Source organism: Schistocerca piceifrons, chromosome 2 (assembly GCF_021461385.2).
Source record: "Schistocerca piceifrons isolate TAMUIC-IGC-003096 chromosome 2, iqSchPice1.1, whole genome shotgun sequence".
NCBI classification, from domain to species: Eukaryota; Metazoa; Arthropoda; class Insecta; order Orthoptera; family Acrididae; genus Schistocerca; species Schistocerca piceifrons.
In genome coordinates, this window is record NC_060139.1 from 737,621,717 (window position 1) to 737,643,675 (window position 21,959).

Sequence of the window (21,959 nt, forward strand, 5' to 3'; positions counted from 1 at the left end):
TGCACTAACAATAGAAAAAAAATTAATATTCCGTCTCCTTTCTGGCCCAGTGGACGGCCTTGCTGCCATGCGCTAGGCAGCTCCCATGGTGCTCCCAAAAATGGGCACTTTTCGTAGCTGCCTGCTCCTTAAGAAACAAGCAATTCCCAGTTTTAAAATTGCAAAAAATCTCCATCTCCTCAAGAAGATCGAGATAGCTGCCATTTTCTCCCACGTGCAACAATTTAAGCTGCGATGTCAAGTCAGAACGAGCATGGCCCATATCCGTCAAATGTGCTGCAAAGCTGGATCTATCATCAATATCCCTTCTAACCAGCGCAACATGTTCACAATAACTTAATCCGAGTTTTCTCCCTGTTTGCCTCACATAAATAGCATTATAAGCAACACACTGTAATCTGTAAACCCCTGACTATTGCAAAAAATTTAATTTATATATATGACTAATTAAAATTTATTGAGCCTATCTTCAGTTGAAAATGAGATGCCCACACCAAATTTTTAGAAAATAGCAGCAATTCTAGTACTAAAAATTCCATAATAAGGTAAAATAACAAATTTTGTTCTGTCCATTACTATTTGTAGCTGGCAGACATTCCAACTCATTGGTCTTTCTCTTTTTTGTTATAAACATTTCTTACATAATCATCAGGGCAGTTATTCTAGGCATATTCTCTACTTCCATATACATTAATGAAGATTAAATCTGACTAATGCCACAGTTTCCACAAGCTGTCATAGTGGCTTCATACAAGTTAGACTTCCCATGCCCCATCTATATTTGCCAGGGCCTTTTCAGAACATGATTGTAGATGCAGTGAAAAGTTGAGTAATCGATGGATAGAATCTGATCATGCAGAGGCTTAGAAGTAATAGGTATGCGAGTAGAAGAGGGCATATACAGACCTGCACTCCTTGATTACGAACTGGCTGAGGCCGTGTATGCTGACGTTGGAGAGCTTCTGGCTGAACTGGTTGTTGCCGCTGCCCTCCGTGTTCTCCAGCAGTGGGATGAGCAGCGGCTCCATTGGCGGCAGGTTCATCTCCGGGATCCCTGCGGAAACGCGTGTTCACGGCTTCCTTACATTTACCCCACAACAACACATCAGGCGGGTGACATTCTGAAATATGACCTCGTTCGCGGCCAGGAAGAAACCCACAGATTGCGGAAAGAAAAGAAGAGGAGAATTTATAAGCAGAGACCACTATCACTTCGAATTTAATATCGATCTTTAACATTATAAACTGTTTTTGCATCTCTTTTTCGAGCGTGACTTTCGACTTACTTTTCACGTGATGTGTCTTGACATAAAAGTTTGATTGTTTCTCTTCCTAGGAGGAAACACGAATAGACTGCTTCATACATGGCCGCCCCCGCCATGAAGGATTAATAATAATTGAAGAAGTGCATGAGTTATTTTATATTTTTCAACAGTTCAGCCAACCTCACAGTATGTTCTTGCGCGAATGGGGTAAGGAAGAGGGTAAACATAGTGGAATCGGGAGACAAATATAGTGTACCCGTAATCAGTCAGAGTCTTCCTTTCCGACAGCGGAAAGGATCACTGCAGTAGTAAAGGCAAGGAGAAAGAAGAAAAATGCACCAGCTGTCGTTGCTGACCTTCAAACATAACTAGATTATCGACATGCCATGCGGCAAAAACCAGCGTAACGCAGCACAACCCTTGAACTGACCTACAATTACACAACAAACAAATACGTAAATTTTTCTCTAGATTCCAACACCGTCATGTGGTTAAATACTCACGGGCTTCGCCACTAGTGGTTTGTGACTGTCGTGTGGCTGCTGCCATCCGTATATGGTAGTGCTACCGCCATTTACGTCAAAGGTATCGACTCCAGCGCCATGTAAGTGATTGTTTTCGTTGCACGCCCATCAAGCACACTTCTTCAGCCTTCCTACAGACGGGTTCGAAACTGTCTTTAGCTGCAAGCTGCTGCTTTACTGATTGTCTTGTCAGATATTCGTATATCGATCACTTCTTTGCCAATTTATGATCGTCTTGTCTTTCATTTTTTGGGAACGCTGCCGAGAATATTCCTACGCAGTTTAACGTCATCAGGGCTTTTTTAATTTTTTTAAGGGGGAGATGGACAACGTTGTTGCGCTTCGTGATGCGAAGCCCGTTATAGCCAAACTTTTTATGCAGTGCTTTGAAGACACAACCTTGGATACTCCCCTGAAAAGTCTCGTAGCTTTCCTCGTCACGTCGACGACGCATTCGTTTTCTTAACTCACGTACTAGAAAAGCTGAGAGAGTCCTTAGACCGCATCAACGACATACATGAGCACATCAAGTTTACAATGGAGGTAGAGGCGGACGGTACCTTGCAGTTCCTTGACGTTCTTGTATGCTTCAAACAAATTGGATGTCTCAGACACAGTGTGAACGGGACGACCGCACGCACGCTATCAGCTGCCACCATCCGGTACAAAAAACAGTATAGTCTGAGAACGTAGGTGTGTCAAGCGGAAGCCATTTCATAAGCTGAAAACCTGGTACAAGAATTTGGCCACTTACAGGAAACATTCAAGTAAAACCGCTAAGGTAACCGACAAATTTCGTAGCCTATTTCTCCGAAGGCAGAAAACTGTCGAGGAGGACACGAAGAGCCTTGCAATTTTGCCATTCTGTGGCTCAGTGCGAGATAAGATTGGTCGGCCCTTAAAGAACAATCAAATAGATTCAGTCTTACGGTTTCCAGCAAACATTGGACAACTGTCGAGGTTTGTGAAAGATAGCATAGCTCCCAAAACGCCCGGGGTTTACTAAATACTGTATGGTTGTGAAAAATTTTATGTCGGAAGAACTGCGAACTGTTGATTAGCGCCGAATAGAAAACGAGTCGGTTCCTGCCTCCAGTATTCCAAGAAATTAGCGTTAGCAGATCATGATCATTAATGCGGAATCAAATTTTATTTTACGAGACATCTACCATTAAACGCAGAAATCGTTTCTGGAAGAGCGTACTAAAAGAAGCGATCGAGAAAAGAATGTCTCAACAACCTAGGTAAAGACTGTGTCTTACAACTAATCCCATCTTTGGATCCGGCCATCAAACGGCTGAAGAGAACACCGTACTTGCACAGAACTGAGCACCAGTGATGGAACAGCTGGCAGGGCGTTTGTAAAGGACGGCAGCAGTAACCACACATCCTCCTTCACAAACAATGCCTGGACCGAAAATCCCCCCTACTTACAACACCTGCTACAAGTCTCACCATCTAGCCGTTTAGTCACTTGAACCCCCCCCCCCCCCCCCTCAATCAGTCAGTCAATCAATCAAGTCGCACCTTATCTACTTCCACTAGTGAAAACTCACGTGTCCTCTCCAAAAACCTGATCGCAACGTCACCATACGCAGAGTTGATAAATCACTCCACACAAAACTCCCATCGTCTTCCACCCGTCATTGAAGACATCATCCGTTTCATAAACTTAGTCCTGCGAAACATACACTTACATTCGCCTCGCCACCCACACCGTCTTCCAGCTCATTACATATGGTACCTATTCCCAAAATCAACCCCAATTCAGTTTATTTGTCTCGAAAGACCCTGTTAAACCTAACCACAAAACACGTCCAAGAATATGACGTAAAAGGCATGCAATATGTTATCCAAAATATAGCTTCTCTCCACTCCAACAAATACACTATGTGATCGAAAGTACCTGGACCACCCACAAAAGTATACATTTTTCATATTAGGTGCATTGTATTGCCACCTACTGCCATCTATATGAGCTACCTCAGTAGTCATTAGACATCGTGAGAGAGCGGAATGGGGCGCTCCGCGGAACTCACGAACTTCGAACGTGGTCAGGTGATTGGGTGTCACTTGTGTCATACGTCCGTACGCGAGATTTTCACACTCCTCAACATCCCTAGGTCTATTGTTTCCGATGTGATAGTGAAGTGGAAACGTGAAGGGACTCTTACAGCTCAAAAGCGTACAGGCCGACCTCGTCTGCTGACTGACAGAGACCACCGACGGCTGAAGAGGGTCGTAATGTGTAATGGGCAGACATCTATCCAGACCATCACACAGGAATTCCAAACTGCATCAGGATCCACTGAAAGTACTACGACAGTTAAGCGGGAGGTGAGAAAACTTGAGTTTCAACGTCGAGCGGCTGCTCATAATCCACACATCACGCTGGTAAATGTCAAACGACGCCTCGCTTGGAGTAAGGAGCATAAACATTGGACTACTTAATAGTGGAAAAACGTTGTGTGGAGTGGCGAATCACGGCACACAATGTGGTGATCCGATGGTAGGGTGTACGGCGAATGCCCTGTGAACGTCATCGGCCAGCGTATGTAGTGCCAACAGTAAAATTCGGAGGCGGTGGTGTTATGGCACGGACGTGCTTTTTATGGACGAGGCTGGGACCCCATGTTGTTTTGTGTGGTACTAAAACAGCACATAACTGCTTTCCACTGTTGAAGAGGAATTCGGAGATGGCGAGTACATCTTTGAACACGATAGAGCACCTGTTCATAACGCACAGCATGTGGCGGAGTGGTTACACGACAATAACATCCCTGTAATGGACTGGCCTGCACAGATTCTGACCTGAATCGTATAGAACACCTTTAGGAGGTTCTGGAACGCCGACTTCGTGCCAGGCCTCGCCGACCGACATCGATACCTCTCCTCAGTGCAGCACTCCGTGAAGAATGGGCTTCCATTCCCCAAGAAACCTTCCTGCACCTGATTGAACGTATGTCTGCGAGAGTGGAAGCTGTCATCAAGACTAAGGGTGGGCCAACACCATATTGAATTCCAGCGTTACTGATGGAGGGCTCCACGAACTCTGAAGTCATTTTAAGCCAGGTGTCCGGATACTTTTGATCTGATAGTGTATCCATCATACCCAAACGAAATCATGTCCACTTTTTCAACGAAACCTTCCTCCGACCTCACCATTCCATACGCATGTCTCCTTCCATTCGACATTGCACTGATAATTCCAATATTATTGCTTATGCTGGAGAAGCCATCGTCCATCTCCAAAATATCTGTTCTGCACCCCAACCACTCCTAATTCATCCAACTGAGTATTTCATCTTCACCATCTTTCTCCCAAAATTCAAACTAACCCTTTCCACTGCCCTCATCTGCTCTAACATCCCACCCAAGAAGATTTCCTATCCAACCTTTGCTACATATGTTGCTGAGTACCTTAACCTGTACTGCTGCACACCTGCCAAAAACAGCAGTGCCATTAGCTTATCAACATCATCAATGGCCACGATATATACATCCCTGTCTACAGACAGACATCCCTGACACATACTGTTCCCAATGCAATTGTTGCCTCCCCTAACCTCTTGAGGCCCAGTTGAAGTCCTGTGTCAAAATGGGTCCTCTTCCAAATTTCATATCATATACGTAACCCAGTTCGCCCCCCTCCTAATCACCTACCCCGACAAATTTTGGACTCTCCCAGTGCAGACTAGAACCCCTGTCGTGTCCAAACACACACCATAATGGAATGCCATAACCCCAGCCTTCACAATCCTAACAATGTTTGGCAAACTCAGATGTAATTTCCAATCAAAACCCACTCCGAACTGTCTACAAAGACCGTCCCACTTCCACTCCATATGTTCTTACCTGCTCCAGAATTCCTTTTGTGTCTACAGAGATTTCCATCATATTCGCAACCGGTACACTCACACGCCACCGACGTATCCATCGCTGTTACTTACAAGCGAAACGACGTCGGAATGGCTCATGGTACGCACTAAACTAACCGAACACATATAAATTTCACAAAGTTTTGCGAAGCGCCCTGTACTCTCTCTGGAAATACTCCACTCCCACATACCCCATCCTATGTAAGACCAGACCACTTCCCGGCAACACTACTGAAGCAAACCACTTCACATACCACCTGGAAGACACTTTCACCGTCCCATAAGGTCACACCTTTGACTACTCGATTGATCCCTAATTGTATGAACATACAAGTCTCGCACCAAACTTCCATTACTTCCGCAGCAGTCGACGAACTCAACATGGGAGTAACAGCTGAAGTCATTGCACAAACACTCGCTAAAAAGCGATACACTGCAGCTCACCCGGTCACGATAGAGGAATGTCTTAGAGCCTATCACGAAACCCTTGCCATTCTTTACAATAGACCCTCAACATAGGAAAATGTCCAAATCCTCCTCTTCCTAAAACCTACACAGGGAATCTTCCAAAGCCTCCTGTTCCTGAAACTGATAAACCATCACCAAAGGCTTCATCCTCTCGATCTGTCAGCCTCACCTTAGATTTCAGCAACACCGTTGAAACCATCCTTATGCAATGAATGCATTAGCGCCTTGAAATCCACCTACCCATCCCCAAAGTCCAATGTGGTTTTCGTCCAAACTTTTCCATCGAAGATGAACTTTTTACCTCAATCACCTTATTTCTCATTAATGAAATAAACGGAAATCTGCCATATTTGTCTCTGTAGCCAAATGGGAGCGCAGCTGACTGCCATGCGGAGGACCCACGTTTGATTCACGCTACTGCCAGGGAAAAATAACATGGAATCTCCTTACCATCCAACACAAAACCGACTAAAAATACTAACAGCCCCGCACGTGGAGTCTAAATCGTATCTTTATCCGCACCTAAAATCTCTGATCCACATCGTCCGCAAGTACTACAACGTTGCTTGAATGACCACCTTGCCTACACTCTACAGGGACCTTAAAGTCATGGAATCACCTGCATTCCTCCTCATTTTCTGCGTTAGCCTACCTTCTCCATCTAGTATCCTGTACCAATTCATCCACTTTCCACACCTTCTCCTCTTCTCAGAGCAACCTAAGATCCGACACATTATCATAAAACCCAGTCCCAGCACCCAATATTCCACCTGATATGCCATCAATCCAAGCGCCCGCGCCATTACATCCTATTTCAGCTTCCTGCCGAGGCAGGATTCGAACCTGCGACCGTAGCGGTCGCTCGGCTCCAGACTGTAGCGCCTATAACCGCACGGCCACTCCGGCCGGCCTTTAATAGGAATGGTTCACTCGTTATAGCTTCAGAGATCTCAATTTCAGAGACGCTTGTTAGCATAACCTTCAGCTAAGTCAGTAGCTACGACCTAGCCAGGCACCACATACAGTTTATGCATTGACGATTGATCTATATGTGTGAAGAAATCAGAATTGTAAAGAAGTATTCGCTGTTCATTCTATAACTGCACTTGTAAATATCAGTGCACAAAGTCAAGGTCGATGTTCACCACTGATGCTGGATTAAAGCTAAGCATTTAATTGTGTTCCTGTCTACTAACTTTCTAATCACCTAAGATGTTGCAGATACATCCTGTAACTATAGTTCATTGATCCTCTCGTCAGCCTACGTGATCAACGCGTGCAGTTCATGGCCACACCTCGTGATCAGACCAAGAGTCAAATTGCGTGATTCACCCATGAGGCCCATGGTTCCGCCTCATACATAACATGTTAACTGTAGTACAAAATCATACATAAAACTTTTTTAAAATGATTGACATTGTCCACCAATATGCGTTAAAGAAAACCATTTATTGGCATTCGTTTTTATGTAAAAAATAAATCTTGTGCAATGATGAATTTAGATTATCGTTTATTGTCATCTGTCTTATTTTAAATCATCTTTTCAATTAGTTTAACCTTTGGCTGAAGAGCAGTTTTATCCGCCGGAACCGATCCATTTGCAGGGAACTGCAGTGACAATAAAGAAAAGAAAAACCACTTGTCAGTTACCACTTGACAATGACCGAGGAGCACTCTTCTGAAAGCTTATGTGTATTTAACCACATAACGTGACTGGGAGGTCTAGAAAACTTATTAATAATAATTAAGAAGTGTACAAAAGATCTGAACTTAGAGAATGTTCCAATGGCAGAAATTGCAAGACAATATCGCAATAGACGTGAGTGATCTGAGTAGCAAAAAGTGTTTATATAAAAACATGTAGATAAAAATGCAATGCTGTGTCATAGCTTGTTAGCGGAAAATGTTTTCAGGTGGACCACTATATTTTTCTGACACAAAAAACTACCATTTGAACTTGTGAGTAAAATTGTTGTTCGTAAATAAGGTCGGAGGTATCGCGAAATAGGTTTGTTCTTTGGCACCTGTATGATCGACATAGAACTACATCAGAAATAAATTCTACACTGAATAAGGAAATGAAACGTTTACGTGAGTAACAAACGTGCCAGTTCTGAGGCAGCAGATACTTGTTTTGAGCGTTAACAGCACATCGACATTCCACTGCGTGCGTTTGCATCTTGGCGCACCGACGTTTAACTAGCTGCTGTAATGTCGTCAGTGAGACAACTGCATGCCGGTTATATATAAATCGCCGTTACCATAAATTTCACATCAGTGTGGCCGAGTATGTGTGATACTTTGTTCAAATGAATGTCAATATTAAAAAAGCGTCATGTTGTTTTGCAAAAAGCCAATATTTCGCATTCATTGTTTACAGCCCATTTGGGCAGTTGAAGTGTCTTGGGTACAACACGTTGCTGATACTCTCAGTGGTTATCTTTGCGCCATGAAATTTCTAGTTCCACAACTTGTACAAACAATATCGTAATGACAGCAGTTTATCTGTGTCTCAAACAAAGCGTGGAAGAATCGTTGCCAATGCGGTTGGACGGAATGACAGAACTAAGAGAATCTCCACAACACATATTTATATGGAAGATACTCACTTTGTCAGACTTCCATCTGATAGCGACCGAGCGAGGTGGCGCAGTGGTTAGCACACAGGGAGGGAGGTCGACGGTTCAAACCCGCATCTGGACATCCTGATTTAGGTTTCCTGTGATTTCCCTAAACCAGTTCAGGCAAATGCAGGGTTGGTTCCTTTGAAAGGCACGGTCAACTTCCTTCCCCATCCTTCCCTAACCCGATGTGGCAGATGACCTCGCTGTTTGGTTCCCTCCTCCGAATCAACCAACATCTGATAGCGAAATGGACACGGCTCACCAGGTTGTAGTTCCGTACTTTGGCTATCAAAAGTATAGCGAGGCCCGCGATTTAGGCGCCACTCCTTATTCGTATTCGCTTATGAATATTTTTTGTGTGGTTGTGTAGAAATGTGTTAGTTACAAATTGCAGGTGTTTACCAGTTGTGACTCACCTTTAGAAAGGCGCGGCTTGGCATCCAGTATGGAACGCACCACGCAGCCGCTGAGGTCGGCGTTACTGCGCTCGCACAGCGAGAAGTAGTCCCCCACTGCAACAGAACAGGCGCTCTGAGCAAAACACGTTAGCGAAGCACAGCGTTGAGCGTCGTCGTCCTCCAGTCTAGACTGAGGAGGAATTAATACAAAGTTATCTGGCAGCGACACAAATACAGTACCCAGCCACCCAGTAGCTTCTTAGTCGCCATTTGGCACACAGTATAGATACGACAAATCATCGTGAAATGATGTAGTTTTACATTGGGTAATGACATCAGATGTTCACTCACAATTTGTTCGATACAGTTTACGGGAAATGCATGATAGTGATGTATTACATTATGCACGTCAAACTGTGCGTAACATAGGTTACAGTGGTTTCAAGGGAAGCAGTGGATAGTTGCAGTGCTACAGAATTAGAGAAGTAAGATAACGAAATTTCAAACAAAGCGTCAACTTGACGATGCATGCAACCTGCGGAATAGGCCAAAAATTTTCTAGATGAGATAAATAAACTTAGCCCAGCGTGCAGTGGGAAGTTTGTTCTCTGTTCCGACCAATCAGGATTTGAAGAGGAAATGCATATCAAAGGAACTCTGGATATTAGAGGTACCAAAAGAGTAGTTTGAAGATCAACTAACATCAATGCCTTAACGCATTCCTACACAATCAGGCCGACTGTTAATCTTTATATCTAAAAGGCAATTTCCTGACTTACAGACTCGGTGAAATAGGAGATGAAAGGCTTTTTGAACGTACGTCGCTATTAAGAGAATTTTGAAGTTAGAATTAAGAAAACTGGTGCCTGCTTAGTCAGAAAATAAAAAAATGTGAGCGTGAACATTTTTTGAAATTCAACCACTAAGGGGGAAAATAGTGGTTGAAAGTTCTTTTTGAAAATAAATAATTACTGTACAACTACTAAAGGACTTTTAAGGCTACATCTATGACAACTGGTGTTTGATTTCTCGGTTGGTAATAAAAAAAATACCTGTTTCAGTGTTTCTGGAAATTGAACCCCTAAAGGAGTGTGATAGAGGAGTAAAATTTTTAAGAAAATATTTCGTTACGGTAAAAATATTTTAAAACTAAATTTTTGAAAAGTAGTATTTCACTTCTCGGTTATACATAAAGATCTGTTAGGACATGAAAATTGCTATGGAAATATGCCCAAAAGAACGCAAAAGGCATGATTAACGAAAGCTTTGGACTCCACATACAAGAATCACGTTTTGGTCAGAAGCACAGTCGGAAATGTCCATGCTTAAATTGCCTGAATTAGCGTGAAAAGCTTAAAATGTGCTGCAATTTGTGAAAGCTCGATGGCAGACTGTTCCACATTGGGATGCACGTCATCACCCCGTTACACCAATATCATTTTATAAGCATTCTTTAAGAGTGCATACATGGACTGAACTTCCTGCACCGTTTGTAACTCCTTAGAAGTTCGCCGTGTATCTTGATAGTGCGAACCTTTGTGACCACTGTGGCACGCCATTTTTCGTTCGGTGTTCAAAGAGCAACTTAATGGTTTGCTTTGAATATTTCTGAACGCCGACGATGTCCGCTTTGTGAAGTGTAATACATACATTCCATATAACGTTGATCTCTGCACGTGCTGAACCCGCATCTTCTGTGGCCTTTGTTACAGCGTTAAGTTAGCGCCAGCACGCCAGTCGAGAACGGCAGGGAAGAGAAGGCTATGAAGTCAGCCAATCGCATGCTGACCGACCTCCCCCTAGGACGACAACGCGACAGTGACGGCCCCTACGTGAAGACGACATGGCATAAGCGCCGCGCCTGACTGATGGCAGCCCACTTCGATAGCCGCTTCAATGTTTTCCACATAGTTAGCTATCTCTATGTAGAACAGACTTGTGTTTCTCTATTCTGAAGAATGCGACACATATCAAAGTTAAGTATTGTAACTGGCTTAGTGTAACAAAACTCATTTGTCTAGCGATCCGAGTATTCAGTATTTCTAGACACAACAGTCCTCTTAATGCACATTTTGAGTCATTAGCATCTAATACACGCACCAAAAAAGTTTTGCATCACCCCGGTTCCCAGAACTCTGAAGTTAGACGTTGACTGTGGATATTGTATCACAGACACAGTCCCCTTAACTGTTCAGAGACGCCACTTAACCCACCCAAAGATGTAAAAAACCATGCCTATTAGACGGAGGGGGTACGACAGCCGATCAGTACCAGGATGGAGGTACACTGCTCGTGTTGTATGTAGTTCAACCATGCCTCGACGGTCAATACCGCGGTTCGATCGCGTCCGCATTGTTCCTTTGTGCCTGGAAGGTCTCTCAACAAGGGACGTGTCCAGGCGTCTCGGAATGAACCAAAGCGATGTTATTCGGACATGGAGGAGCTGTCGATGACATGCCTCGCTCAGACCGCCCTAGGGATATTAATTCAGTGGATGACTGCTACCTATGGATTGCAGGTCAGAGGAATCCTGACAGCAACGCCACCATGTTGAATAATGCTTTTCGTGGAGCCACAGGACGTCATGTTACAACTAAAACTATGCGCAATAGGCTGCATAATGGGCTACTTCACGCCCCCGTCCATGGCGAGGTACATCTTTGCAACAACGAAACCGTGCAGCGCGGTACAGATGGGCCTAGCAACATGGTGAATGGACCCCTCAGGATTGGCATCACGTTCTCTTCACCGATGAGTGTTGCATATGCCTTCAACCAGACAATCATCGAACACGTGTTTGGAGGCAACTCGGTCAGGCTGAAAGCCTTAGACACACAGTCCAGCGAGTGCAGCAAGGCAGAGGTACCCTAATGTTGTGGGGTGGCATTATGTGGGGCCACTGTACGCCGCTGGTGGTCATGGAAGGCGCAGTAATGGCTGTACGATACGTGAATGCCATCCTCCGACCGATAATGCAACCATATCGGCAACATATTGGCGAGGCATTCGTCTTCATGGGCGACAATTCGCGCCCCCATTGTGCACATCTTGTGAATGATTCCTTCAGGATAACGCCATCGCTCGACTAGAATGGCCAGCATGTTCTCCATACATGAAGCCTATCGAACATGCCTGAGATAGGTTGAAAAGGGTTGTTTATGGACGACGTGACACACCAACCACTCTGAGCGATCTTCATCGAATCGCCGTTGAGGAGTGGGACAATTTGGGAAACAGTGCCTCCATGAACTTGTGGATAGTATGCCACGACGAATACAGGCATGCATCAGTGCAAGAGGACGTGCTACTGGGTATTAAAGGTACCGGTGTGTACAGCAATCTGGACCACCACCTCTGAAGGTCTCACTGTATGGTGCTACAACATGCAATGTGTAGTTCTGATGAGAAATAAAAAGGGGGGAAATGTACAGGTTCCAGAACTCTCGGAACCGAGGTGACGCAAAACTTGTTTCGATGTGTGTATTTTCGTCATAATTGTCAACACATCACTTTCAAATAAGCCTTACTAAAGACTGAACTTGTGACCTCGTACTTATGGGGATCCTTGTGAGATACTGTAACAACACATTAATTTACGAGCGTAAAGATATTAAAAGTATTTACTCATGTTTTCTTTCATTCCTGTAAAGTGTTGAATTTTGTTTAATGTAACACACTTTCTGTATAGATCTCTGTTACCTCTGATAATGGCAACACCATCCGTTTTCTTTCTCACTCTGCGAAATTCCTTTGGTTGCTTTCTGACGAAATATCAACTACGGCAACTGTTGTTGTAGATACAATGCAATGGTTGCTTCGTTTATCGGTGCCGTCACTCTGCTTTGTATCGACATCTTCTCCTACAGCATACTCCTGTTTTTCTCATAATTTCAAGCATCTTGCACCATTTTGCATAGTGGAACGCTTTTTCAAGGTCGGCGAATGCTATGAGCGCGTCTTGATTTGTCTCCAGTCTAACTTCCATTAAGCTCTGAATGCTGACGCTATCCTACCAAAATCGGGAATAACTGTTTATTAGCGAGCCTGTCACACAATACGGCCTTGCCGCAGTGGATACACCGGTTCCCGTGAAATCACCGAAGTTAAGCGCTGTCGGGCGTGGTCGGAACTTGGATAGGTGACCATCGAGGCCGCCATGCGTTGGTGCCATTTTTCGAGGTGCACTCAGCCTCGTGAAACCAATTGAGGAACTACTCGACCGATTAGTAGCGGCTTCGGTCAAGAATACCATCATAATCGACCGGGAGAGCGGTGTGCTGACCCCACGCCCCTCCTATCCGCATCCTCCATGAGGATGACACGGCGGGCGAGTGGTCCGGTTAGGCCACTCGTGGCCTGAAGACGGAGTGCTTTTACACAATGTGGCGTTATTGTGGAATGATTGCCGAGACGGTTGGTTGGAAACATATTTATAGTTGTACTTCATCGAGAGCGACGGCAGAAGAATACAGCTTAATGCACGACTGATTCACAATTTCGGTACGAGGGGAATCCATATGGAAGGAAGAAGAAATGGGTTCTAATGTTGCTCGATATTTTGCTGGCTGCATGGAGGGAAAGATAATGAAGTGATATTTGCTGCGAGTGTGCTGCGTGATGAGAATTTCCATGTAAACTTCAGCCTGTTTATTCTAGTACCCTACGATCACAATCTTTAATAAGTTCCTTTTTATTGCACAAGATTTGTAAAATTCGCTAGTTAACTATCCTAATATCGATCTTTTCTTCATGTGGGGTACCACAGCCGTAGATTTATTAAAGAATATTTTGAAGTTCTCCAACTCGGCTGTTTTTCACGAGTATTCCATTTAGTGTACCTTGCATGATTGGCCAATTTCCGCCTAATAGGTCGTATTCAACCGCAATAGGTGTCTGTGTGTTGTACGACTACCGTGTTATTAAGCGGCGGATATGGTCGATCAGCAAGCGAGCATACATTGTTCAAGGGTCAGAATGAAATCGAGAAAGCTTACTACGTGCAAGAAATGTCATCTTCATCACTAATGCCACTTTATAGGGCGCTATATGTACTAATTTTCTTTATTTGGCACTAACTGTTGACAGTCGATATGCAACTAAAAAAGCCAGCACATTTTTATTTTGTCCTATGTAACACTATAGTCAGTCAGTTCGATTCTCTTCTGTTCCGGTTTTCCCTCGCTCCATAATTCAGTACCATACGATGCTGGATTTCAAACGTATATTCTTAGGAACTACTTCCTCAAATTAAGGTCGATGTTTGATACAGTAAACTTCTCTTGACCAGAAATTCTCTCTTTGTCTGTGGTAGTAGGCTTGTTTTGTCGTCCTTGCTCGTCCGTCATGGTTTATTTTGCTTCCAACATAGCAGAATCCCTTAACTTAGTCTACTTCGTGAACCCCAATTTGGATAAGTTAGTAGCTATTCACAAGTCTGCTACATCTCATTGGCTTAATCTTTTTCCGTTTTACTCTCAATCCACATTCTGTACTCATTAGACTCTTCATTCCATCCAACAGATCCTGAAGGAATGTCATCAGCGATTCTTATTGCTGACATCCTTGCACTCTGAATTTTATTCCCTTTCTCGAACTTTTTTTTTTAATTTACGTAACTGCCTCTTCGATCCATACACTGAATTAGTAGCGGCGAAAGGCTGTATCCCCGTCTTACGCACTTTTTAATCCGGCCACTTTGTTTTTGGGCATCCAGTCTCATTCCTTCTCGTAGTTCTTGTGCGTATTGTACATTATTCGTCTTCCCCTAGAGCTTATTCCTGTTTTTGTCGGAATTTCGAACATCTTGCACGATTTTGCATTGTAGAACGCTTTTTCTAGGTCGGTGAATGCTATGAGCCCGTCTTGATTTGTCTTCAACCTAACTACCTTTACCGAGTGCAACTTAAGAACTGCCTCTGGTGCCTTTACCTTCCATAAAGCGAAACGGATTATCATCTAACTGCTCCTCTCTTTTCTTTTCCGTTATTCTTGAATGCATGATCAGTTAAGCTAATTCTGCCATATTTTTCCGCACTTACCTGCCCTTGCTGTCTTTCGAAAAGTGTGAATCATATTGCGGTATGCTGATAATTTTTACTTTATTGACCGTCTAACTACAACTGAATAAAACAGTTTTCGTGCCATACGCGTTTTGCCTCTATTTTCTGCAAGGCATCTTCAGTGGCAGGTTGCGTGGACGATTTTCTACATATTACGCTCCTGTTGCATTTTTGGTGTTGTTCCTCTTCTTACAAATGCCAGTTCGCGATTTTTACCCCACATTTCACAGCACTAGGAACAAAAAAAATTGTTCAAATAGGCTTGAGCACTATGGGACTTAACATCTGTGGTCATCAGTCCCCTAGAACTTAGAACTACGTAAACCTAACTAACCTAAGGACATCACACACATCCATGCCCGAGGCAGGATTCGAACCTGCGACCGTAGAGGTCGCGCGATTCCAGACTGAAGCGCCTAGAACCGCACGGCCGGCCCACTAGGAACAGAACGTTTGTTTTGATGCAGTGTTTTGGTTTGTGTTTATGATATTTTTCCGAGACTCTGGAGTCACCTCCCCAATGATTTTAGGAGTGTTATCTATCCCTTCTGCCTTATCTGAAAGTAAGTCTTCCAAAGCCCTGTTAAATTCTGATCTCATATTTCAATGCTATCGACTCTCATTTGCCGGCCGGTGTGGCCGAGCAGTTTAGGCGCTTCAGTCTGAAGCTGCGCGATCGCTACGGTCGCAGGTTCGAATCCTGCCTCGGGCATGGATGTGTGTGATGTCCTTAGGTTAGTTAGGTTTAAGTAGTTCTAACAATGGAACCTCCCCATCGCACCCCTTTCAGATTTAGTTATAAGTTGGCACAGTGAATAGGCCTTGAAAAACTGAACACTGATCAATCGAGAAAACAGGAAGAAGTTATGTGGAACTATGAAGAAAAATTACTAAAATATACAAACTGAGTAGTCCATGTGCAATATAGGCAACATCAAGTATAGTATGAGCCCAGGACCGCCGTGGTCCCGTGGTTAGCGTGAGCAGCCGCGGAACGCGAGGTCGTTGGTTCAAATCTTCCCTCGAGTGAGAAGTTTAATTTCTTTATTTTCGCAAACTTATGATCTGTCCGTTCGTTCATTGACGTCTCTGTTCACTGTAATAAGTTTAGTGTCTGTGTTTTGCGACCGCACCGCAAAACCGTGCGATTAGTAGACGAAAGGACGTGCCTCTCGAATGGGAACCGAAAACATCTGATCGCAAGTTCATAGGTCAACCGATTCTTCCACAGGAAAACACGTCTGATATATTCTACACGACACTGGTGACGGCATGTGCGTCACATGACAGGAATATGTTGTCGACCCACATAACGTATACACTTGGAGTATGGGTAAAAAGATTCTTCTACCTTGTCCGATTTAGGTTTTCTTGTGGATGTGATAATCACTCCCAAAAAAATGATGAAAACATAAGGGTTTGTCACATAAATTGAAAATTTAAAAAAATCAAATCTAGGGAAGACTTGAACCAAGGACCTCTCGTTCCGCAGCTGCTCACGCTACCCACGGGACCACGGCACTCCTGGTTTCATACAATACTTGATGTTGCATATATTGCGCATGGACTACTCAGTTTGTATATTTGCTTATGTTTTTTCATAGTTCCACACAGCTTCTTCCTTTTTTCTCGATTGATCTGTGTTCAGTTTTTCAAGGCCTATCCACTGTGCCAACTTATAACTAAATCTGAGGGGGGGGGGGGGGGGGGGGGTGCGATGGGGAGGTTCCCTTGTAAGTTCTAGGGGACTTATGACGTCAGATGTTAAGTCCCATAGTGCTCAGAGCCATTTGAACCATTTTTGACTCTAATTTCCTTCTTCTAATATGTCATTAGACATGTCCTCTCCCTCACAGAGGCCTTCAGTGTACCAGGTGATCAAAAAGTCAGCATTAATTTGAAAACTTAATAAACCAAGGAATAGTGCGGTAGAGAGCCAAAAATTGACACACATGCTTGGAATGACATGGGGTTTTATTAGAATCAAAATGTAGGATGGCGCTACACCCCATATTGCTAGACGCGTGAAAGATCTCTTGCGTGCGTCGTTTGGTTATGATCGTGTGCTCAGCCGCCAGCCACTTTCGTCATGCTTTGCCTCCCAGGTCCCCAGACCTCAGTCCGTGCGATTATTGGTTTGGGGTTACCTGAAGTCGCAAGTGTATCGTGATCGACAGACATCTCTAGGGATGCTGAAAGACAACATCCGACGCCAATGCCTCACCATAACTCCGGACATGTCTTACAGTGCTGTTCACAACATTATTCCTCGACTACAGCTATTGTTGAGGAATGATGGTGGACATATTGAGCATTTCCTGTAAAGAACATTATCTTTGCTTTGTCTTACTTTGTTATGCTAATTATTGATATTCTGATTAGATGAAGTGCCATCTGTCGGATATTTTTTGAACTTTTGTATTTTTTTGGCTCTAATAAAACCCCTTGTCATTCCAAGCATGTGTGTCAATTTGTACCTCCCTATCTACATTATTCCGTGATTTATTCAGTTTTCAAATTTATACTGACTTTTTGATCATCCGGTATTTTTCCCTCCTAGCTGCTCTCTCTCTCTCTCTCTCTCTCTCTCTCTCTCTCTGTGCCCGCATCTCGTGGTCGTGCGGTAGCGTTCTCGCTTCCCACGCCCGGGTTCCCGGGTGCGATTCCCGGCGGGGTCAGGGATTTTCTCTGCCTCGTGATGGCTGGGTGTTGTGTGCTGTCCTTAGGTTAGTTAGGTTTAAGTAGTTCTAAGTTCTAGGGGACTTATGACCACAGCAGTTGAGTCCCATAGTGCCCAGAGCCATTTGAACCATTTGAACCATCTCTCTCTCTCTCTCTCTCTCTCTCTATCTATCTATCTATCTCGTGTGCGTTTAACACTGGAATTCCAAATGCAGTCTTAATGTTACCACCCTTGCTTTTAATTTCACCGTATTGCTTTAATTTACCTACGTGCTGAATCAGTCCTTCTGACGATAATTACATTTTCCACTTCTTCACACTTTTCTTGAGGCGTTTCGCCTTAGCTATCCTGAATTTACTGTTTATTTCATTCCTAAGGCATTTACCTTGTTATATTCTTGTCTTTACCTGAACATTTTTGTACATTCTTGTTTCTTCAATCAGTTAAAGTATTTCACCTGTTATTCAAGGTTTCTTCGCAGTTACTTTCCTAGTAACTACGTTCGTCTGTCCAAAATCTGTGAGTCCCGTTTGCAGAGAAGTCCATTCCTCTACAAATGAGCTGCCTACTCTTGTACTTCTTATCGCATTTTTCCACATCCTTAGCGAACTTCAAAAACGTCTCGTCATACCTTAGTACGTCAGTATCTCATTTCCTTCCCCATTAATTGTTTTGGGAAATTGTCTTAAACTTCAGTCTGCTCTTTATCATTACTAAATTGTGATCTGAGACTTACATCTGCACCTGGGTGTTCCTTACAATCCAATACGTGATTTCAGAATTTCTATCCGACTATGATGTAATCCAGCTGGAATTTTGTCTTGCTCCCGGTCTTTTACAAGTATACCTCCCACTCAAACAGAGTATTCGCTGCTACTATCTGAAATGTATTGCAGAATTCAATTAGCCTTATTCCTTTCTCATTCATACTGACAAGCCTTTATGCTTCAATAACCATTGCGTCTACCCTTTCCGCTACAACCGCTTTCCAGTGCCCCACGAGTATTAGGTTTTCATCTCCGTTTACATACTGAATTACAGGCTCAACATCCTAATATACTTTCTCTATTCATCTGCTGCAGCCGCGCGGAGTGGCCGCGCTGTTCGAGGCGCCATGTCATGGACTTCGCCGCCTCTCTCGCCGGAGGTTCGAGTCCTCACTCGGGCATGGGTGTGTATGTGTTGTTCTTAGCATAAGTTAGTTTAAATAGTGTGTGTGTCTAGGGACCGATGACCTCAGCAGTTAGGTCCCTTAGGAATTCGCACACATTTTAACATTTTGAACATTTCATCTGCTGCTTGCGACGTTGTCGACGTTGCTTTGATGTTGAATCTTATGAGACGAACCTTAATCACTGAACTGTTCACTGCAGCTGAGTCTCTACCCTAATGTCCTATAAATAACGAATTCTACCCCCGTTACACAATTTTCTGCTGCTACTGATATTACTCTGTAGTCGTCTGATCAAAAGTCCTTGTCTTGTTTCCATTTCGCTTCACTAATCTTCGTTATGTCTTGACTGAGCCTTTGAATTTCACTTTTCATACATCTTGGTAGTCCCTTCCCGAGGATACGTAAGGGGCAATATTTCGGAATCTTTCGTCAAGGAAGAGATCTTCAGTTACAAACCAAACGCCCTGTGGATAAACATTATGTACTTCAATGCGCTGATTTCCATTGACTTCTGCATCTTCATACCGTTGATAATGCTGATTTTCTCGCCTTTTAGGGACAGTTCACCACCCCAAAGGGCAATGGAGGGACCTGAATCTCTGTCCGCTCCTCCGCCCTCTTTCGCAAGGTCCTCGGCGGAATGTCGGTGACTTCCTTTCCCGCAAGTCTACGGTCGATTTTTATTCAAAATTTAACCAGTGGCGAGGTTCGAACCCGGAACCCAGGACCCAGGTTGTTTTGATTACTAGCCAAAGACGCTACCATTTTTTCCCTATTTCTTCTCGTCATTTGGTATGGGCGGATATCACATGACGGCTTTTTAAAGTTGATCGTTGAATAATTTGCTCAGGTTTTTATTACTATTTTTATTATTTTATTATTACAGAGGGCAGCTAGCCCTCTGACCGAACACGTTGGGCTGTCGTGCCGGGAACCCTGGATCTCGAGTAGAGCACATAGTGTCGTGGCATAAGTTAGTGTGATGAGTATGATGAGTACTACTGCGCGCAATAAGCTTTCTGGTGTTAATTCTGACGCTTGCACCTTATGCACTCGCTTGCTGACTAGCTATGTCCGCCGTTTAATTGTACGGTAGTTCTACAATACATAGACACCTAAAAGCTAAATTCCGTCCGAACAAGCCTTGCAAGGCCCAACTTCACCGACCGGCCGCCGTGTCATCCTCAGCCAAAGGGCGTCTCTGGATGCGGATATGGAGGAGCATGCGGTCAGCACACCGCTCTCCCTGTCGCATGTCAGTTTAAGAGACCCAAGCCGCTACTTCTTAGTCAAGTAGCTCCTCAGTTTGCCTCACAAGGGCAGAGCGCACCCCGTTTGCCAACAGCGCTCGGCAGACTGGATGGTCACCTATCTAAGTTCTAGTCCAGCCCGACATCGCTTAACTTCGGTGATTTGACGGAACCGGTGATACCACTGAGGCAAGGCCGTTGGCACAAAGGCACCTACTGTGCTTGAATAGGGCCTGTAAAGTCGTAATTGACCATTCGTGTAAGATATGTTAAACTGAATGCTTTGAAAAAGAAACGAGATTGTAAACTTATAAGTGTCCTTTATTGTAATGTCCTTGAACTTAAACACTGCATTTAATGCTGAAGATGATATATGTTCTGGAAGCTGAGCAACGTGCATTTTAACATATGATATGAACTGGGTTTATGGTACTGCTCCATTTGCAACATTGTTTCAATTATGAAATGAGTGATTTCAAACTACGGTAAAGGAAAACCAAGGCTTAAGGTCCTAATGAAACAACATCAGCCAACAATAAAAGTCAAGTCGGTGCAGTTCAGTTATTTTCAATTTTTTAAGAGAGTTGCTTAAGTTTCTCGCAATAAGATTGTGCATTCACTAATATTTATACTTGATTAGTGTGTTCCTTTATAGTTGAAGTATCAAGCAATACTGCAGGAGCTAAATTAGTTAAAGTCTCTTTACATTATAGTTTCTCTTTGCTTAAATAATTACCATTCCAAAGATTAATAATCAACCACTACAGTTAACAATAGATTACAGTATTTTCTGACTATTTTCACATAATTATTACCATAAATAATGCCATTTCAAGCAATACTGCAGGAGCTAAATTAGTTAAAGGCTCTTTACATTTTAGTTTCTCTTTGCTTAAATAATTACCATTCCAAAGATTAATAATCAACCACTACAGTTAACAATAGATTACAGTATTTTCTGACTATTTTCACATAATTATTACCATAAATAATGTCATTGCAATTCGTATTATGACTTGTGTGTAATTTGTGTAACCAAAAGTAAGTAGTGACATAATTCTAGAATGAATTTGCTTTTGTTACACCGTAGCATGCGTATGTTTGCAGTTACTACTGTCATAGCATTCGTTCGCTCCCCTTCTCGTATTCGAGATGTTAAGGAATTAATCAGAAGTTGAGTAATTAATCAGAAGTTGAGTAATTAATCTCAACAGCATGATACCTAATGAGGCCTCATTTCAGATTACAATTCAGTTCGCGGGTTCAGTAATTTGTTGGTATAGTCCGAAGCCACGTTCTATAAAAAATTATACTTTCTCATTAGGAGGAAATTTAATGGCTACGATGTACTTGGAGTATTGGTAACAAAACGAACCAAACTTGACAGTCACGCTACAGGTGGCGAAACCACGTCACAATGCTCCGTAGTTCCCTCTGTGTACGAGGGATCGCCATAATATTTTAATTATCACGTTTCGTCCTGACAGCCTTTACGTGTACCTACATATTCCGGAAGCCACAGTATGGTGAGTGGCGGAAGGTACCCTATACCACCATTTATTTCCTTTCCTGTTCCACTCGGAAGTACAGCGAGGGAAAAAAGACTGTTTAACATGCTTCTTATTTTCGTCATTCT

The 21,959-nt window shown here is 43.4% G+C and overlaps 1 protein-coding gene across 1 annotated transcript in view; it reads right to left on the reverse strand.

Annotated features, from left to right (window-relative positions):
* The window catches only part of LOC124776649 (protein takeout-like), a 118,870-nt gene that overhangs the window by 30,332 nt on the left and 66,579 nt on the right, over positions 1 to 21,959 (reverse strand). Inside the window, exons 3-4 of the mRNA XM_047251736.1 lie at positions 9,176 to 9,271; positions 907 to 1,054 (exon numbers count right to left, since the gene is read on the reverse strand). Of these exons, the coding sequence (XP_047107692.1) occupies positions 907 to 1,054; positions 9,176 to 9,271 (244 nt within the window). The remainder of the gene's footprint in view (positions 1 to 906; positions 1,055 to 9,175; positions 9,272 to 21,959) is intronic.